Source organism: Neomonachus schauinslandi, chromosome 8 (genome assembly GCF_002201575.2).
Source record: "Neomonachus schauinslandi chromosome 8, ASM220157v2, whole genome shotgun sequence".
Lineage (NCBI taxonomy): Eukaryota > Metazoa > Chordata > Mammalia > Carnivora > Phocidae > Neomonachus > Neomonachus schauinslandi.
Genome location: NC_058410.1, coordinates 103,039,947 through 103,059,370, shown reverse-complemented (window position 1 = coordinate 103,059,370; position 19,424 = coordinate 103,039,947). Strand labels below are relative to the sequence as shown.

Sequence of the window (19,424 nt, the reverse complement as noted above, 5' to 3'; positions counted from 1 at the left end):
GATATTTTCATTTTACTCCAACACTTAGAGGCCATTGTAGGGTTACGAATTGCCCCAATTTCAATGTATTGTGTTTGAGAGAATAGGGAGGCTTAAAGAGAGTGAGAGAAATGGGAAGCAGCTTCACTGTGGAGCAGTCAGAACATATACACCACTTACAAATTAAGTTAAACATCTTACATGGGCACAGTTTGTTACAGTTACAATAGTAACATTAAAGATCACTGATCACAGATGACCATAACAAGTATTAGAGTAATGAAGAAGTTTGAAATATTGTGAGAGTTACCAAATGTGACACAAAGATTTGCAGTGCTGTTGGAAAAATAGCATCGATAGACTTGCTCATCGCAGGGTTGCCGTCAACCTTCAATTTGTAAAAATGGAGTTATCTGCAAAGCACAGTAAAATGAGAAATTTTATGTTTGTGTTCATATTACACAGGAAATACATACTGAGCAAGTGTTATATCCCATTACTATTTTAGGCACAAATAATATGCTAAGACAAAAGACCTGACTGCTAAAACAGCATATAGCTCATGTTCTGAACTTCAACTCAGGTTATTCCTCATTTCCATTTTTTATTGGAATATTATGGTTTTAGTCTTTGTAGTGCAAAAGTGTTTAAACTCTTTTTTTGAGATATTGACACCTTAAAAAAACACTGTGTTCTGCATCAAATACAGCCTCAAATTTGGCATTAGGTTGAGGCATATTTTAATTTATATTTTTGGCACAGTTAGAGGTTTCAAATTTTTAAAATAGCATATGAACCTAGCCCTTTAACATGTTTCAGAAAGTTTAAAATATACATGAAAATCTTCTTAGAACAGTCTCATTATTACACAAAACAATTTCAGGTGATGATATAGTAGCAAGTACACTTTGTTATTAAAAATGTGGGTTTTAAATTATTAGCTCATTTATCATTGTCTTGTTTTTGCACTTAAATGGTAATTGAATGATCCAATATGTCTATGATACCTACTACAATACCTGACATGAAAGATGTTATAAAATGTTACTTCCTTTCTTTTCCTTTCCTCTGTTGTTAATCTCATCTTATTCTGTTTCTGCTCTTCCCTATAAAATGGGATATAAATTCCTGACAGTACTCTCAGATGTGATTATACTGTATATAAAGCCATTTATAAACTATTTTTAAAATAAATGTCCTTCAGTATATATTCTCATATATAAGATACTACTATAAATGGCGTAGTTGTTAGAACCATGTTTTAATTTTTTCCCTCTCTTTTTCATTAAAAATTGGTTTAGGATAATCTCACTGCTATTACTGGTTAATTATAAAGTTCGCATGGTCTAAATATTTCTAAAATAGTAAGTTCTCTGGGACATGAAATTGGTTTACACATTAGTCTTAAAATACAAGATAGAAGATTTAGTGGTAAATACATATTACATTGAGAAAGCACAGCTGATGAAGTATTCTTAGAGTGTTATTATATTTTATCCTTTTTGATTGTTTTTTATGATAAATTCTTCTTGGGTTAAAAGGAAATTTTAGAGATACATAATATTATTTGATCCCAAAGCATTCATTGTTAAATAGTGAAACATTCTTTGTTTTGTTTGATAGTTAATCTATTTTTGTTTGAATTACGTTCTCAATGTTTATTCATTTATTTTTTCCAGAAAGAGTTTAAGGTGGAATTTTTCTAATAAGATGCTTACCTGTTGAGTGGTAGATACTATAAAAAATGAGTCTGTATCTAAACTAGGATACAAAAATAAAACAAAACACACCCAAAAATGTAGAATTTACCTGGAGAATTAAGAGCAGAGATTAAAATTATTATTTTCTTACAATAATTTTCTTGATAATTCCTTTATAGTGTCATATGAGGCATAATTGAAGATTCATTTATGGATTATGTGATTTTAAATGTATAAGTTGTATTTTTATAGTGAGATATTTAAAAATACTATTTGTCATGTTTTTCTTTTATTATATCATAGAACTAAAATTGTCTCTTTCATTTAATTACTGTCATATGCTGAAGACTAAAACTTGACTGGAAGGTAGTTTAATTTTAGTTATAACTATATAAATGAGTTGTTAATATATTGATTTATTACTCTGACCTCTAATTTTTTACTAAAACATCCTTTCGAAGCTGTCTTGGTGTTCAGTGAGTAATTTTAAAAAGGCTTCTTTCTACTTATATTGAAATTAATACTAATAATTTTTTCTTTCGAAAGATAAATCTAAAATCTAATACACATCTTATGTGAGTTTAGATAAACTGCAGTAGGTATGTGCTAAACATTGAAATGGTTCTGTTCATTCTACAACTGTTCCTTTTTCCTGCTTTGTAAAATAATTTTTTTGATTTAGTCTTTTTTTCTAGACATTCCTATCCTTGACTTTTCTTTCCAGATTTTGTTTCCTAGCCTGTTTGCCATGTTTCCCTTCTTACGTGTCAGGAAATTATCCTACCTTTCTCCATTTTGGTAAGATGACAATTTATAAAAGAAATCAAAACAATATATTCCATATAAATAGGTGGTGCACATTGATTTTTCTTTGTAATTGTACTAAAAGTGTACATGTTTGTCTGTCTATTCTAACCCTTTTGGTTTTCCATTTGAAAATAAAATGAAATTTATGTTGGAAAAATTTTCCTGCTTAAGATATTCTTTCGATAAAAGTTTTTTTTTTAAATTGAAAACCATAAAAATCAGTTTATTTTCTACCAAAATTTGATATTTCATTTTGACTGTTTAAAAATTCTGTGTCTTCTTAGGCAATGTATAGAAATGTAAATGGCTGGCAGAGTGGCAGTATAATTGGAAGAGTTAAGTGATTATCATGCCTTTCATGCCATTTGTACAGTATAAATCCACTCTAATTACTCTTAGGTAAATTTTAAATGTGTTCAAATATATCATGATTCCAAAATGTGCACTGTTTTATTTTACTAACCTAATGGCTTACATGGAGGACCTGAGAAAGTTTTAGAATAGTAAAATTATTTGTCTTGATCGTGTAGCCCAAAACTGGACATATGGAAGGCATTTTTACATGAGCATGGTCTATAATTTTATAAATCTACCTTTTATTTATCCTTTCAGTTTCATTTATCTTCATCCCTTCTTATGTTTTTCTGTTTCTTTTTCTTTCTGCAAGTTGCTTAAATATGCATTTGAAAATAATCTTCACAGGCCAAAATTACTGAATTGTACTTTTCAAGGTTTTTTTTTTTTTATAGGTTGTCAATGTACATTTCTCAGTGTTAAAAGCAATTTTTAACCCTTCAAACTACAGCATATTTTTAACATCTTTTAAAATACTGATTTTCTTTATGAAATTTTACAAATAAAATGAAATATTTAAAAGTATATTTAAACTCAAGGTCTTTCACATTATATAATGTATTTTCCATTAAAGCCACTGTCTCTTATTATGGTTTGTTATATTTTATAATTATAAACAATTATCAAAAGACTCAAGACCAAAATTAAACTGAGCACATTTGATTGCCTGTTGTGATGTATTAGCCTGGTAAGCAGATGGCTAGATATAAGATAGAATACACAAAGTAATCCCACAATGGGAGGATGGAAAAGAATTAACAGAGGTCAACAAATACTTAAATTTGTTATAAAACACATATTGCCAAACAGTGATACCTTTTCTTATGTCTTACCTTTGTGCCCTTTTACTCTTAACATTTTTTTCTAAATTGATTACTTTGAATATGAAAATTGATAAATAAGCTTTGAGGGCAGTAATAATAATTATCTTTAGATGTCTTTTAAGAAATAGCATCACTGAGTTTGGATATCTAAATACTTGACAAATCATTATAAACATCTAAGCAATGGGAATGTGCAGAATTAATTCTGTATTTGGAAGACTAAACCAAAGATATCTGCTGCCATATCAAGTATCTCAACTGTGATTAATATCCCTAGTTTGGAATTTGGGCTAAAAGAAAATAATATTGACAATGGAAGTGTCTGGAGTTATCCTTAGGATTCTCATATCACTTACAGATTTCTGGGTTTCAAAATTAAAAATCACCTCTTTCAGCAAGGTTTTCTGGATCATCTAGAAAAAGAGAAGGTATTATATGCCATTGTTTCAAAGATACAAATTACATGGATAGGTTTAAAGAAACCCAAGTCATTGGATCAAAGGTCAACCAGCCTTTGATAGTGGTAAAACAAGTGAATAATCTTTGTAGCATTTTTCCTTGATAATCCTGTTTGCCTTAGATTTATAGCTGTTTTATAGTTCCCAAACATGCTGATGTCTAAGCAAAAGTGCAGTGAACTATTAACAGTTTGAGTCCCAGCTACAAAACAGTGTTTGTATACACACACTCAACATATATAAAGATCCATTAAATTATACTTTCACCTCACAGTTGGAAAGCATCAGGGTCCCACATACAGTTGAGTTCTTAAAATTTGAATATTAGGATACTACTTGAAATTTAAAACATTTTATGTGTTAATTTTCGGATATATTGTAATTAATTATGAGTTGAAGAAGTAGATCATCTGTTTTTACAAGCAAGAACTTAAGATGACAGGTTTTTTATCATACTGTAATTTTTGGTTCAGATTTGTATTTTTCAATGAGAACTTATTGAGGTCTAACTTAGAAACATGAACTTTCTATTGTTAGTAAAGTCTTATGCTATAAAATGTATCAGGTAAAGAGGATGTTTGTTTTTAAGGGTGAGTGTTGTTTTCCAAATGCATATGAAAAGCACAGGTTAACTTGTGAGTCCTAGTGGTACTTTTTAATGTATAATTTGTTAGAAATCCAGAAACGTTCTTTTTTATCTTTTAAAATGTACAGTTATCTCTTAGTAGATATATTTAATTTTATTCTCCAGATCTTGTAAATTTTGATGACATAGCTTCCTCAGAAAACTTGCTACATCTCACTGCAAATAGACCGAAGATGCCTGGAAGAAGGTTGCCGGGCCGCTTCAATGGTGGACATTCTGTGAGTTACACTTACTGTTCTAAAACACAGAGAATTTAGCAAATCCAGAGTCCTTCTAAAGATAGGAACAAGGGAGGATTTGTAACTCCACCAGTTTAAAAATCAGTAAGATAGTTATTATACTCAAGTGGCAAATGGTTGGTTGTATTTAGGGAGATATGGGGTCTCATGTTCATTTCAAAGAGGCTTGCAATGGAAGGTTACAGAATCAGGAATAGAGAGCTATCCTGAGACCGTAACCACAAAGCACATGTAATCAAAAGGGGTCAGGGTACCCATGTAATCTACCCATCTCACAACAATAATTAGAATTGAGTGGTACATACTCACCTTAGGAAAGAATGAGAATGTTCTTTTCCTCTGAAATAGTGGGGTTTTTTTGTAGTACTAATGCTGGTATCTAAATGTGTAGCTTCTTTTTATGTTTTCTGTACATTGCCTGGAATGCTGGTAGTATTTTATTTTCTGATATATTGTAATAGCTCTTGAGCGCTATGGTGCTTTTAAATTACCGAAGTAAAGAAAATTTTTGTTGCCAAGAGGCAGGCTATTTTTATTTTCCAGATACGCAAGTGTGTTATTCAGCTTGAAATTATGTAATATCCTGTTAACAATAATGGAATATCTGGAACAGTAGGTGCTGAAAACAGTGATAAAAGTTACTTAGTTTATCATCCAAATGTTTATTGCCTTTTCCTTCTTTGGTATTTTCTGTTTCTTGATTTTAAAAAATCATTCAGCCAACTCAAAGCCCAGAAAAAATCTTGAAGTTACCAAAAGAAGAAGATGGTGCCAACTTAAAGCCATCTGAATTTAAAAAGGATTCCTGCTATTCTCCAAAGGTGAGGGGCATTGTGGCCTAAGATTTGTATAATTTGTAGGATTCCTTGTGAACACTAAAATTGTGGAATTTAAAGTGTCTTCTAATTATTTCTTCTGCCAAGAAATAAAAAAATTCTTGCTAAAAAATTGAGTTACTAAAGTCACACTGTCCTCTGTAGGTCATTTTTTAAAAGAGCTTATTTTAAATGAGTAGTATAAATGTTACACATTTCATATTTTTTAAGGCATAGATCTATCCATCTGTTTCATTTTTCCCATTAAACATACACTCTTTAGGCCAGAAGCCATCATTTGTTTACTCCTAACCTAGTGTGGTGCACTGAATATATATTGGAATGAATGGTAGTATACATGGATTCTTCTATTTATTACATGGTGTTAAGACTCTTTCTTCTAAACTCGGGGCGCCTGGGTGGCTCAGTCGTTAAGCGTCTACTTTTGGCTCAGGTCATGATCCCAGAGTCCTGGGATCGAGCCCCATGTCAGGCTCCCTGCTCCACGGGAGGCCTGCTTCTCCCTCTCCCACTCCCCCTGCTTGTGTTCCCTCTCTCTCTGTGTCTCTCTTTGTCAAATAAATAAATAATCTAAAAAAAAAAAAAAAAACTCTTCTAAACTCTTGCATTTTTATTTAAGATAGTATTATCACAACCTATACACATCTTCTATTTAAGAAATTTGTGTTTCCTCCTCAAATTTATTCATTCCTCCTCAAATTCATTCCAAGCAGCATTTGGCTGCTCTTCCAGTTTATCAGATACACTCAATCTGATTCTCTCAACTTGTCAACAGTCGATTGAAATTTTATTTCCTGTTATTTTAGTGAAAATAGTAAAAAGGGCATCAGGCCATGGATTCATTTTAATGCCTCTTCCACAGACTTATTCAGTTCTTCATAATTACTTTTAAGTGAAATTCTTTGGATATTTTATTTTATTTATTTATTTATTTATTTATTTTTTTTATTCATTTGAGACAGAGAGAGAGAGAGCAGGAGCAGTGGGGAGAGGCAGAGGAAGAGGGAGAAGGAGACTCCCCGCCGAGCAGGGAGCCCGATGTGGGGCTCGATCCCGGGACCCTGGGATCATGACCCGAGCTGAAGGCAGACGCTTAACCATCTGAGCCACCCAGGCGCCCCTCTTTGGATATTTTAAATAATGACTAAAGTGGAGGATCAAAGCAGCACCTTAATAATGCTGATATATTCTTGCCTCTAGATGCTCCACTCGGCAAACCATTCATAAGATAAATCTGATAGGTTTTTCTTTTCTTTTCCACTCTTTAAATATTATTATTAATAAATCTTTTGACATTTCTCACATAAACTCCTAGTGATTACAAGTTTATTCTTTGGTTGGTTGGTGGTTTTACTAGTTGTGAATATCAAACTGCTTTTTGAATTTCCAAAGTTACCATTTATCTTGAATTATTATTTTAATTATTTACCTCCTTGTTATAAAATTTTTTGAACTTAAACATAAATATAAATACAAATTAAGAAAATTTTCTATTATGTTTTCAGCCATCTGTGTACCTTTCAACACCTTCAAGTGCTTCTAAACCAAATACGGCTGCTTTTTTAAGTCCATTAGAAATCAAAGCTAAAGTAGAATCAGATGATGGGAAAAAAAATCCATTGGATGAACTTAGAGCTCAGATTATTGAATTGCTCTGCATTGTAGAAGCGCTGAAAAAGGATCATGGGTAAGTAGCCCTTGTTTTCCTCTTTGAAAACTACTTAACACATATGTAAAGAATTACTTCAAATTCTATCAAGTAGAGATGTAATCTGCCAAATTTTTGGTATAAGCAAGTATGTTTCCAAAGAAGTTTTCGTTAATAGTGCTTCTCTCCTTTCTGCAAAAAACTTAAATTAGGAAACTTGTTCTCATAGGCTTATTATGGAAAAGGTATATATGTACCCATAATTCAAGGGTAGAAATCTTCTGGTCAAACACATGGGTTAATTAGTCTTAAAAATATTAGGAAAAGTTATATTGTATTTCGGATCTAGACTGTATATGTGTATTTACTTTTCAGAGGGACTGGATCACTGTCTCTGTTAGAGTTGAGATTGGTATGTAAATAAAACCAAGGGGTTGGGAATAGGTGATCTTTAAAGCCATTCTCTTAATTCTGAAACTTTTCAATAATAGTATATGGTGAGATCCTAAGTGAAACTTACGGAGTTTTTAGAGTGAAAACAAATGTAAAAGGTCACCTACTATAGCTCCCCTCTTTTCTGTTAACTGAAGAAGTAAAGGTTCAGAGAGGTAAAGCTATTTATCTAAGATTATACAGTTCTTAGAAGGCAGAGCTAGAATTGAAATCATACTTTCTGTTGGTTTAGAGATATTTTTCTAGAACCGTTATTATTTGAGCTTTAGAACTTGTTAACATTAAAAATAAATAAATATAAAAATAAAACTCGTTAACATTTTAAACATAGTTCTACAAAGGCCCAGTAGGTAAAACAGGTCAAAGATGAGCTAATCTAACTGAACCAAGGGTGAGGGTTGGTTCAGGTGCTCTTCCCCTATCTCATCTTCCCCTGTAGCTTCTAAAAGTATTTGATGGTATATGGAATCTGGTATAAAAGTCATTGCCAGAAACCATGCTGCCTCAGAGCTGAATTTACCATTTCTCCCCCAGTTCTCAGTTGGCTCTGGATTCTTTATTAAAAATGATATTGAGGGGTGCCTGGGTGGCTCAATTGGTAAGGGGTCCAAAACTCTTGGTTTCAGCTAAGGTCATGATCTCCTGGGTCATGAGATCAAGCTCCACGTCTGGCTCCACACTCACTGGGGCGTCTGCTTGAGATTCTCTCGTTCCACTCCTCCCCACCATGTGCGTTCTCTCTCTCTCTCTCTCAAATAAGTAAATCTTAAAAAAAAAAAAGATACTGAGATTAACAGTTGATATATTTGTAGCTGCAGAGCACTTTTACAAATGTCTCTTAGGTAGAACCAAAAAATTTATCTTGAGTGACTACTTAAAAAATATATTTGCATATATAGAGAGAGAGAAAGAAGAGGGAGAGAGAGAGTGTTTTTAATTTGATACATGATGGGTCTTTTCTTTACTCTTCAGTTTATCTGTCTGAATCCTGCGGAATTTTTTTTACAGATTCCGCAATGAACACATTATAAACTGTAAGTTCATTCATCTAGGAAGTATTTATTGAACACCATCCATGCGTAAGTTAGAGAACTCTCCTAATTTGTTGATTTTGACATTTACATTTTTGATACCAAGTCTGCTAAATTTAATGAACTGATAATTACATTTACAAATTGCCTGTAGGTGTTCTTAAAGTAGCTGTAGGTTGAATAAAATATTTATGACGTATATATTTTAAAACATATATATCAGATATTTTAGAAATCTTTCCAAAGGGTGTTTTCAAAGTTATTTCCTATGGGAAAACGAAATGGATGGCAGATTTTTTAATCTGAAAAATAAGAGCATCACAGGAGAATGGATAAAACACATACTGGTATGTTGATACAACAAAATGCTATACAGTGTACAGCAAGAAAAAATAAATGGATTGTGGCTATATGTGTCAACATGAATCAGTCTGAAAAAAGAGGGTGGGGAAAGCAAGTCAGAGACATGCATATAGTATTATTTCATTTACATGAAGTTTGAAAAGCATATAAAATCTAACAGTAAGTGTGTTGTTTCAAGATATATTTGTATATGTGGTAGAAAAGAAAAGAAATAAAGACTATAGAACTTTTCCTGTGAAGGAGAGGAGGCAAATAGGATTGCGGGTCACTCTGGGTATCAGAGGTACTGGTAATAATTTATTTCTTGAGCTGACTTGGAATTCTTAGGTTTTTTAATAATTTTATCTTTATAGCTTACAAATACATAGTCTTTATGCATTCAGTATTAGAATCTAAAATGTTTGGAACAAATCATTTAAAAAATTGAAGGTTATTGACATGGAATGATTGACAGAGAAATATATTAGTAATCCATTTCTTTAGTTGAAAAGTTATAGAACAAGATATATAGTTTGATCTGTTCCTGTAAAAAGAAAACAATGTTACATAAAAATTTTATATTCACAAATGTGTTTTTAAAAATAAAAATGTGATAAACAGCGGGATAAATATTTTTAGGAATAGATCCTCATTTAGATATAATTTAAATGTATAATAAACTCAAAGTAATAGAATAATTAGAAAATGGAAGCATTATTTAATTTAATGGTAACATTTTAGAAATACAAAGTTAATATTTTAGCACATTTTCTATCATGTACCAAAATAAACTCTAGATAAATTAAGTATTTAAATTATAATTTAAATTGAAACAGTAGGACATTTATTCTCAATATAGAGAAATAGTTTTATAATCATTAAAACCGCAGAAGAAACTAGTTTTGAAACTATAGAATTTAAAAGTTCCTTTCTGGGGCGCCCGGGTGGCTCAGTCGGTTAAGCGGCTGCCTTTGGCTCAGGTCATGATCCCAGGGACCTGGGATCGAGCCCCGCATCGGGCTCCCTGCTCGGCGGGGAGCCTGCTTCTCCCTCTCCCACTCCCCCCCTACTTGTGTTCCCTCTCTCGCTGTCTCTCTCTCTGTCAAATAAATAAATAAAATCTTAAAAAAAAGAAAAATAAAAGTTCCTTTCTTTCTCATATAGTGTTTCTTCCTGAGCATTTTCATGCATTTTTCAAGCTATTATTTCTATAATACTTTTTTTTTTTAAGATTTTATTTATTTATTTGACAGAGAGAGCAAGAGAGGGAACACAAGCAGGGGGAGTGGGAGAGGGAGAAGCAGGCTTCCCGCAGAGCAGGGAGCCCGATGCGGGGCTCGATCCCAGGACCCTGGGATCATGACCTGAGCCAAAGGCAGCCGCTTAACCGACTGAGCCACCTGGGTGCCCCTCTATGATACTCTTGAAGTGAATTTTCTTAGCATATGTCAGAAAGCTGTGAAAATGTCCCTACTTTTTGATTTAGAAATTTGATATGCTGGTATATTCATGATGTTAAATAAAATTCCTATTCTTTCCATCTCCCCCCAAAAAGCAATAACCAGAAAACCTGGATATTTGAGTGTCAAGCAACAATTATCAGAAATATGATAATTTTAGCAGCCTGGAAATATTTTAAAATACTTTGTGAAAAGACACTATGGAATATATACTTAGAGCTGTGGAGGGAAGATGACTATATAAAAAAAGATGAGGACACAGAAAAATGCAAACATGAGTTAAGGAGGATGGATTGTTGGCTAAAGTTTGTTTATTGGTCCGGTAATTTTGTTTTATTTATTTATTTATTTTTTAACGATTTTATTTATTTGAGAGAGAGAGAGCACGAGAGGGGGAGGGCCGGCCAGAGGGAGAAGCAGACTCCCCGCTGGGCAGGGAGCCTGACGTGGGGCTGGATCCCAGGACCCTGGGATAATGACCTGAGCTGAAGGCAGACACTTAACTGACTGAGCCACCCAGGTGCCCCTGGTTTGGTAATTTTAATGTAATATTTAATTTTAAAAAATAGAGAAAGAGAAATGTGAAGTCCAGATAACCCTGTTAAATAATTTGCCTTGTACTTTGACATGTTTTGACATTACCAAATTGCTTGGGCTTTAGAGTGTCCAGCCTGGAAAATGCATGATAACTGAATATGGAAAATACTTCTAAAGGCCAATTATTATTTCTTTATTTTATCATGAGCTGCTTTCTCTATTCACTTAAATTCTTTATCACAGATAGGTTTGCCATGGTATTGCTGAGGTTTTTTTTAACTGTTGTATTGAACCATTCCATTAGTGAATTTGAAATTTTTCTTGATCAATATGGCTATTTTCTTTAAAACGTTTTCCCCTTGTTCTGGTATGTCAGGTAACAGAGATCCTGTTAACATTAGTCAAATATATTGTTTAAATGAAAGACTTAACAGTAATAAATAGTTTGTTTTTAGGAAAGAACTGGAAAAACTACGAAAGGATTTGGAAGAGGAGAAGGCAATGAGAAGTAATCTAGAGGTAATTCATTTCTCTTAACATTGAGATTGTAGTCAGCATAAACTAGGTGTGTTTTCCCATCTCTGCTAGGTGATTGGGTTCACTCCAAATTATGCTATCCTACTTAAGTTGGACACTCCCTGCCGCTTGATAGCAATTTAACTAATCTTTTGTTGACTCCTTTTCACATTCCATTCATTCATGCAGCAAATATTTTTGAGCACTAGCTCTCAGGCAATGTGTGAGAGGCATAGGGTATACATTCATAAATAAAACAAACATGGTTCTGGCCTTGTAAGAGTGTGTAGTTCTAGATCTTTTGCATTCTTGCTTTCTTGAACTATTTCTCTTTTTTTTTCCACAGTTAAACTTTTTTCTTTTTAATTTTTTGTTTTTGGCCTGGAGGCAAGGGTGGTGGGGGTGAGGGTGGTAATGGGATGACTATAGATTTGTTGACTTGATGTCTCACTGAGCATTTACTTCATAACTATAAAGTCATCATCTTCACTCTTTGCTGATGACTACAATTTCACTTATTTTCCTTAACTTTTTTTCCATCCGCCCCATCCACGCTTACTTTGGTCTTCATTTGTATTCTTATTTTCTGCATATTTCAGAGAAAGTGTACTCTGCCTTTTTTCAGAAGCTCTTCCCATTCTGTACTTAAGTATTTCATATGCTTCCCTATTTTTACCTTGCCTTGTTGCTTACCCTATTTCTCTTGTTAGCATTGTGAAACAGAAAGAACATGGGAATGGAAAAACAAAACAAAACAACAACCAAAGAAGATCTTGAGCCCCTCTTCTGACTTATACTGGTGACTTTCAGCTCTAAACTATGTGTCAGTTAGGCTTGGCACCTCCTGTACATTATCTCAGTGGACACACATAACAGCTTGTAAGGATTATTGTTCCTATTTTAAGGATGAGGAAACTAGGGTTTAGGGTGATTAAATCAGCAGTTGGGCTGAAATTTTTAACAGAAACAGCCAGACTTCAGAAACTTTGCTCTCAGGGATTAAGTTATACTCTTTGAACTTGAGGAAGTAACTTAGCTGCCTTTTAGTTTTAGTTGTTGAGATAATATATGTGAAGGTCTTTGGTAAATTATCAAAACTCCATTTTCACTCTTACATCTGATGTATCCCTTTTATTGTCACTTGCCCTTTTTCCATGAAAATAACTCAGTTTTTCCCCTATTTCAAAAAACCAAAGCCCTCTTTCAGGTCCAGCTGCCCTCTTAATCTGTAGTTTTCACTTTTCATTTGCGTTTCATTTGCTGCAAAATAAACAACCAAAAAAAAAGTGTACGTTTGTGGTCTCTAATTCTTCACCTTTAATTCAGTCATTAACAACTCTTACATTTTAGGTTTACTGAAGGCAACTCCAGTGTCTCCAGTTTCTACAGCATTTCACATTTTTAAATCTGTTGCCACTTTTTCTGTCATGGTTTATGTGATCCTGCATTCTTTTGTTTCAGTCCACTTCTCAGCCTCCTCTTCTTTTCTCTAAGTGAAATGTTCCTTCAGAGCTGTCCTTGGCCCTCCTCTCAGCATCTCCTCACTCTTTTCCTACCTGTGCCCTCAAGCATCGTGATTAGCTCTCGTGCCTCTCCCATCTGAATCTAATTCACTTTTCCCAGCTTCTCTCCTGTTTCCAGCTGCTCGTCTCCCTGGTTGTTCCGCTGTGATCTTAGAACTAGCATGTACCCTTTTACGTTTATCATCTTCCTTTCCTGCTTTTCCGATTTTCTGTTTCTGTTGATCATTTCATTGCCTTTCAAGTCTTATAGACATAGTACTTCCATTCTAGTTCCATTCACATTCAGGCCAGTTAGCTTTACTCCCTCACCTTTATCACCTTGTTCCTAGTATTTCTGTCCTTTTCCCATGCTCTTTATCTTCTCTTTAGCTGTTTAAGTTTCTCTCATTCTTATCTCAAATTAATCTTCCTTTTTTTAGTACTTTCAAGAACTTTCTGTTACTTCCTGAATAAAGTTCAGACTTCTCAACTTAGCGTGTGAGGTCTTTTATGTCTTGGTCCTGGTTTATCTTTTCTTGCTTGCAGATCCTCAGTTGTCCCTCACAGTTAATTCGTCTGAATTTTTGCTCTTACTGTATTTTCTTGGATTTTCCTTTTATTTCATCTTCTCATGCGTAAGTTCTACAGATTCTGAAAGCTTACCTCCAGCAGTCCACCCTCATTTAGTACCCATCTTCCTCTGATTTAAAAGTAATTTTGTCTTATTCGAAATTCATGTCCTTTATTTTGAAAAGGATAAATAAGTAATACTTTTCTATCTTATCACTGTGACATTATGGACTTATTTTGCCCATCTTCTAGATTGTAAGACTATTTTGAGGGTGTATCTGTCTGTTCCATCTTTGTCCATAGCTCCTAGCAAAGTGCTGTATACATATTAGCTAATTTTTGTCAAAGAATACATATTAAAAATGTCTTAAATTCCCAGTGTGTAACACAGTAGAAATTCAGAAATTAAAAACAAGTTTCTTGATTTTTATTTCTTGTATTTCCTACATACACATATTCATATATGAAAATAAGGTGTTATAAGCAAGAGGAACTAATACAGTGTTGAATTTCTATATATGATTTAATTTGTCATAAAAATCATGACAAGTCAAATGAATATTCCATTTTTGAAGAATTTTATTTGATTCAATTTTTTAGCAAAATCAGCTGTTACTTAGACTCGCACTGATTTGTATTACAGTTTTTTTTTGCCTAATGGGGAAAGTTTGACCCTTGTATTTATAAAAGCATACTTAATAAGACAGAGTTTTAAGATCATACACTGAAAGGAGAAATTCTATTTCCCTAAAGATTAAAAGTAGTACTTTGAACTATGAAGTTAACGTACAGTATTAAATTATACTGAGGAATGATAAAAGGACTAAAGATGAACAATGAACATGGAAGTGCTAGAAGAGAAACTCTAGCAGTAAAAATATTTGCTTGATATCTAAATTTATGTGACAGTCTATAAGGAGTATTACTGATTGATGCAGGGTTATTCTTTCTGTCCCATACTCCTTTTTTCACCAGTGTTTTTTTTTCCCCCCATTTTCTTTGCATCCTTGCTTGTTAAAATTGGTATAGTTGGTTCATGTATCTTTGGAATAGAGATGATAATAGCACATCATGATGAAGATTGAAGGTATTTTGTCTCAATCCAGGCTGAAGACCAAGGCTTGTCCCAAACTAGTGCTGTTAAAATATTTACCTAATAATCATATTAGTGAAAGATTAATATCAGGAAATATCCTAGAATTAACAAACCATATTTGAATGATTAGAATCCCTTAGGAGATTCTGAGCATACTGAAATTATACATTTTGACTGGCAAAGTGCTTATCATTTAATAATGAATTATTTGTCAGAGTTTACCTATAGCTTGTATTACTTGTATGCAGCATTGGGGACAGGGATGATGCTCTTAGGAGGAGGTAAGGCCTAAATATTTCCACATGCAGTGAAAGGTCAGAGATCATCAAAACCTTATATAATTGGGAAGAGTAAAAAACTGGGCTTCAGAGCCTTAGACCCAATCAGTGCAAGTTCTGTACCACTTGCTAGTGTGGACACTTGGTGTGGTATTTAATCATGATTTGTAATATATCAGAATTAAATAACCACAGTTATTGTGAACATGTATTGAATTTTCCTAATTCTCTTAAGTTTCTTAAATTGTGAATTTCTGTTAAGTGAAGGATGTCTTCTGCCTAAAGGTGGAAATATTTCCAACACATTGACTGAATCTTAGAGATATTCCTGGGTTTTAAAAAGAATTTAATCTAGAACATACTGTTTACAGATGAGGAAATTAAGAGCAAATGAGGTTAAGGGATTTGCCAATTTCACTAGGTAGTAAGTGAAAAACATAGGACTAAACTGGTCTTTATTATCATTTTTCAGTTCTTTACTGCCCCCCCCCCTTGTTTAATTATAGGTACTTGTACATTTCTTAATTTGGTTTCAAGGATTCTCCTGTTCTTTGGAGGGCTGATTTTATGACAGTATTTTTTCAGATAATCCCATTCCTTAATATTATTCTGGCTGAAACAACTGTAGTTGTTGTTTTGTGGTTGTCTCCTGCCATTTAGGAACTTGTATTAGGAACTTGTGATGTGTTCTTCTGTTAAACTTTTTCTATATTGATCACACCATCGGAAATTGGATTTTAGAATGGAAATCAAAATCTGGAGTCTTCAAAGTATTATTGGATCTTAATGACATAGGATAAAATAAAGAAATTTGACTAAAGATATTTATTGTCAACTTATGTTTTATATCTTAGGTGGAAATAGAGAAGCTGAAAAAAGCAGTCCTGTCTTCTTAAAATGGCATGGCCCCGTGTTCTTAAGGTTCCAGGGATTCAGAAGCAACACTATGAACTTCAACTGACTTGTTACTTAAAAATAACAAATGCTGTTGTCCTGATAAATATGAGTATTTGAACTATAATCTATAGAAAAGTAGGGAGAGGGTGGATTTTTTTTTATATATATTTTGTTTTGCCAATATGAAAAAAGAAGAGGCCTTATATTTCTTATGTGCTGGAATTGCAAACTTTTTTTTTTTAGTTTGCTTGAAAATACTACTGAATCTGTATAAAAAGGAAAGAAAGTTCACAATAGTCTTTTTATTGAAACTTGTAGTATTATTTTTAAAGAGATCTATACTATAAATATGGTGATATCTTTACAAATAATCTGTAAAATATACTATTTGAGAGGGACAAATTAGCTTTATAGTAACTATAGCTACTACTTTTCCCATAATACATAAGGGATATAAACTTTGTATATATATATATATATTTTTTACTTTCAGCTTCTTACCCAGGATTACACTGTTGTGCCTGTTTGTTTGCAGTGCTGTTTATACTCTGGGTGATGAAATAGGAGTTTCTTAGCTATAAACCAGATTATTCACCCAAGCATATAGTAATAACTAATGAAACAACCAAAATAATTTCTTCAATTTTTAGAATATTTTATATTGCTTGCACTATAGGATTCATAAAAGGATTTAGTTAAAACGTATTGGATTGTTAACTATATTTGGGAAAATATGAGCTATATTTTAAATTCATTAGGTCGAGGAACTAAAAATGTCAATTTAACCCTTAACCTGTGCCTAGAAACTACAACACATATAATATGCAAACACCAGCCTTATTGCTGTACTTTTCTGCTTATTTTACAGGCTCACATATTACTCATTTTGTGATCTTGTGATTGAGTTCTTCATGCTCCTCCCTCTGATTTTTAATAATGGTAATATGAGGAGAACAAAACTCAGAACATTGAGAACTTCGGTGTGAGGTTTCATACTTTGACAAATTATCATCATGTAAATACTCAGGTTTTACAATGTGTAGTTTACCTAAAAGACCAAACTAACTGATGGAGATATTTTAGGCTGTCATTTAGGTACCAGGGTGTTAGTATATCATAAAACATAACAGTACAGCTTATTTAAAACCAAATATAGTTGACCATATTCAAAATGCATTTTCACAGGATGGATGAATTAGTAGTTTCTTCAGAGTCACTTATGAACAGTTGAACGTTTTAAAATGTTGTTTCTATAGGTAACATGTCTTAAAATATGTGGGTTTCTATTAAAAAGAGAAAAATTGACTTTTCATTTATAAAAAAATTAGATTTTAAGCTTTATTATAGCAAAGACTTTCAGATTTTGAGTACCACCTATCATGCTTCCGTTTTGTGTTATTTTAAACGACCAAACCAATATTTTCCTTTAAGTTTTAATCTTATATACTGAAATCTTGTGTTAATGAAATTTTGCCATGTTGTCTCACATAAAAGAGAACTGAAGTAGAAAATAATAGAAATTCCAGGAATTACTTAATGTTAAATTCAGGAAACATGATTGTGCATTGAGTATGTACATTTTAACTCTTTAAAGAGTCCTTGGGCTTTTCTGATTAGGTCACTACTGAACAAAATTGTTTACTCCTATTCTAATATTTTTAAGTGACTTGTCGAATGATTTCCTTCTTGCTAAAAAAATTAGATTTTCTTTTTTTTTTATTTTATGTTACTTAGATTTTATTTTCTTTTAATTAAGTCCTTAGGTAGAAATAAAAACATTGTATCCTAGAAATCATTCTTCAGCTTTCTGACTGGAACATCTATTAAGTGACCCCTCCTCACCCTGATAATGGGGTGACGGAAGTTTCCAGCAGATTTCAGACGGTTCTTAAAGTTTTTCTTGGTCATTTTCTCACTAAGTGCATAAAATGAAGGTGGTCATGAATGCTGACATACATTTAAAGTATCTGCTTTGTATACTCCTCAGTCAGAATAGAAATTAAAGTACTGTGTCTCTGTTAGAAAATTATTGTGGCTCTATTTTTCTGCCCTTGATCAAAAAGTAAAGTTCTTAAAGCCAAACTCAAGGGAAAAATGATTACTTCAATCTAGCAATTTACCAGTATTTGCTCTTGATGTGGGAATTTTATTATTTTTATTCATAAAGTTCATATCACAAAATAGCCTTTATTTGGGGATAAATCATTGTTTTTCTATGAGTGAGTATAAATGACAGACTAGAGATGAACAGCGTAGAATCTGTCATTGCCAAATTATTAGTGAATGTATTTTTCAGGTCTGCTATTCTTTGAAACACATAATATTACTAATTTTCCTACTTGTATTTCAATATTGGAAGTATTGTGTGTGTGTGTGTGTGTGTGCTTGCTTGTGTGTGACCACCAAGCTTTAGTGGTTGGTCTTACTATAAAGGTGTTACCTCTTTACAAAATTTAAGTCTGAAGATAGGAAGAGAATGGGGGTTCTCTTTTTTATGCTTTACTGTGATCACAGGGGGGAAAAAAAAACCCAAGTGCTCTCTTGAGTTGTTGGTAAACATTTTGTGCTTGCATTTAAACTTGAAATGTATGAACAGAATAAGACAATCAGTTAAAATCAGAAATGAGAAGCGTTAAAAATTTAATGGCCTTGTTTTGCTGTAGCAATAAAATGACCAAGTGCAATGATTTGATTTAATAAAATCATCTTTTAAAAGTTGCTGCTATGAATATTTTTAGCCATAAAACTTTACCCTTGTTTTAGCCTGACTTGCCTTCAGTAACTATTATGTAATGCAGTTGGCGTTGTGGTATTCTAACATTCCAAAAAAATAAAAATAATATATATGTGGGGAAACTCAAAATAGTATACTTCACTGACTTGTTTACAGGTGCTGTAAAAAAGCATGCTTCTCCCTCAAGAAGAAAAACAATAAAGAATAGTATTGCCAGTTGTGTTGGTCTTTATTAATTTTTCATTCACATCAGCATATGTTTATTGCAAAGTATGATGAAAATTCTATTACTTTGAGTTTTCCAAATAAGGGAAACAATGTAAATAGTAAAATGAAAGCATTGAAAGTTCTGGACCTATGTGACTTTTACTGAACCTTTGCGAGTCTCTTTTCCCCCTGAAACTGTGAGATGATAATTTCTACCAAGTTTATTGGGATAATTTGAAATGATGTATATATAAGTATGTTGCAGAATACTTGGCATAGAGTGTTTTTTTTTTTTTTTTTTTTTTTTTTT

General features: G+C 32.7%; 1 protein-coding gene across 1 annotated transcript in view; it reads left to right on the top strand.

Moving 5' to 3' along the window:
* LOC110582196 (CD2 associated protein) overlaps positions 1-19,123 on the top strand; it is a 133,429-nt gene extending 114,306 nt beyond the window's left edge. Inside the window, exons 14-18 of the mRNA XM_021692137.2 lie at positions 4,874-4,986; positions 5,727-5,828; positions 7,349-7,530; positions 11,770-11,833; positions 16,131-19,123. Coding sequence (XP_021547812.1) covers positions 4,874-4,986; positions 5,727-5,828; positions 7,349-7,530; positions 11,770-11,833; positions 16,131-16,172 — 503 coding nt within the window. The 3' untranslated portion in view covers positions 16,173-19,123. The remainder of the gene's footprint in view (positions 1-4,873; positions 4,987-5,726; positions 5,829-7,348; positions 7,531-11,769; positions 11,834-16,130) is intronic.
* Positions 19,124-19,424: the final 301 nt, after the last annotated feature.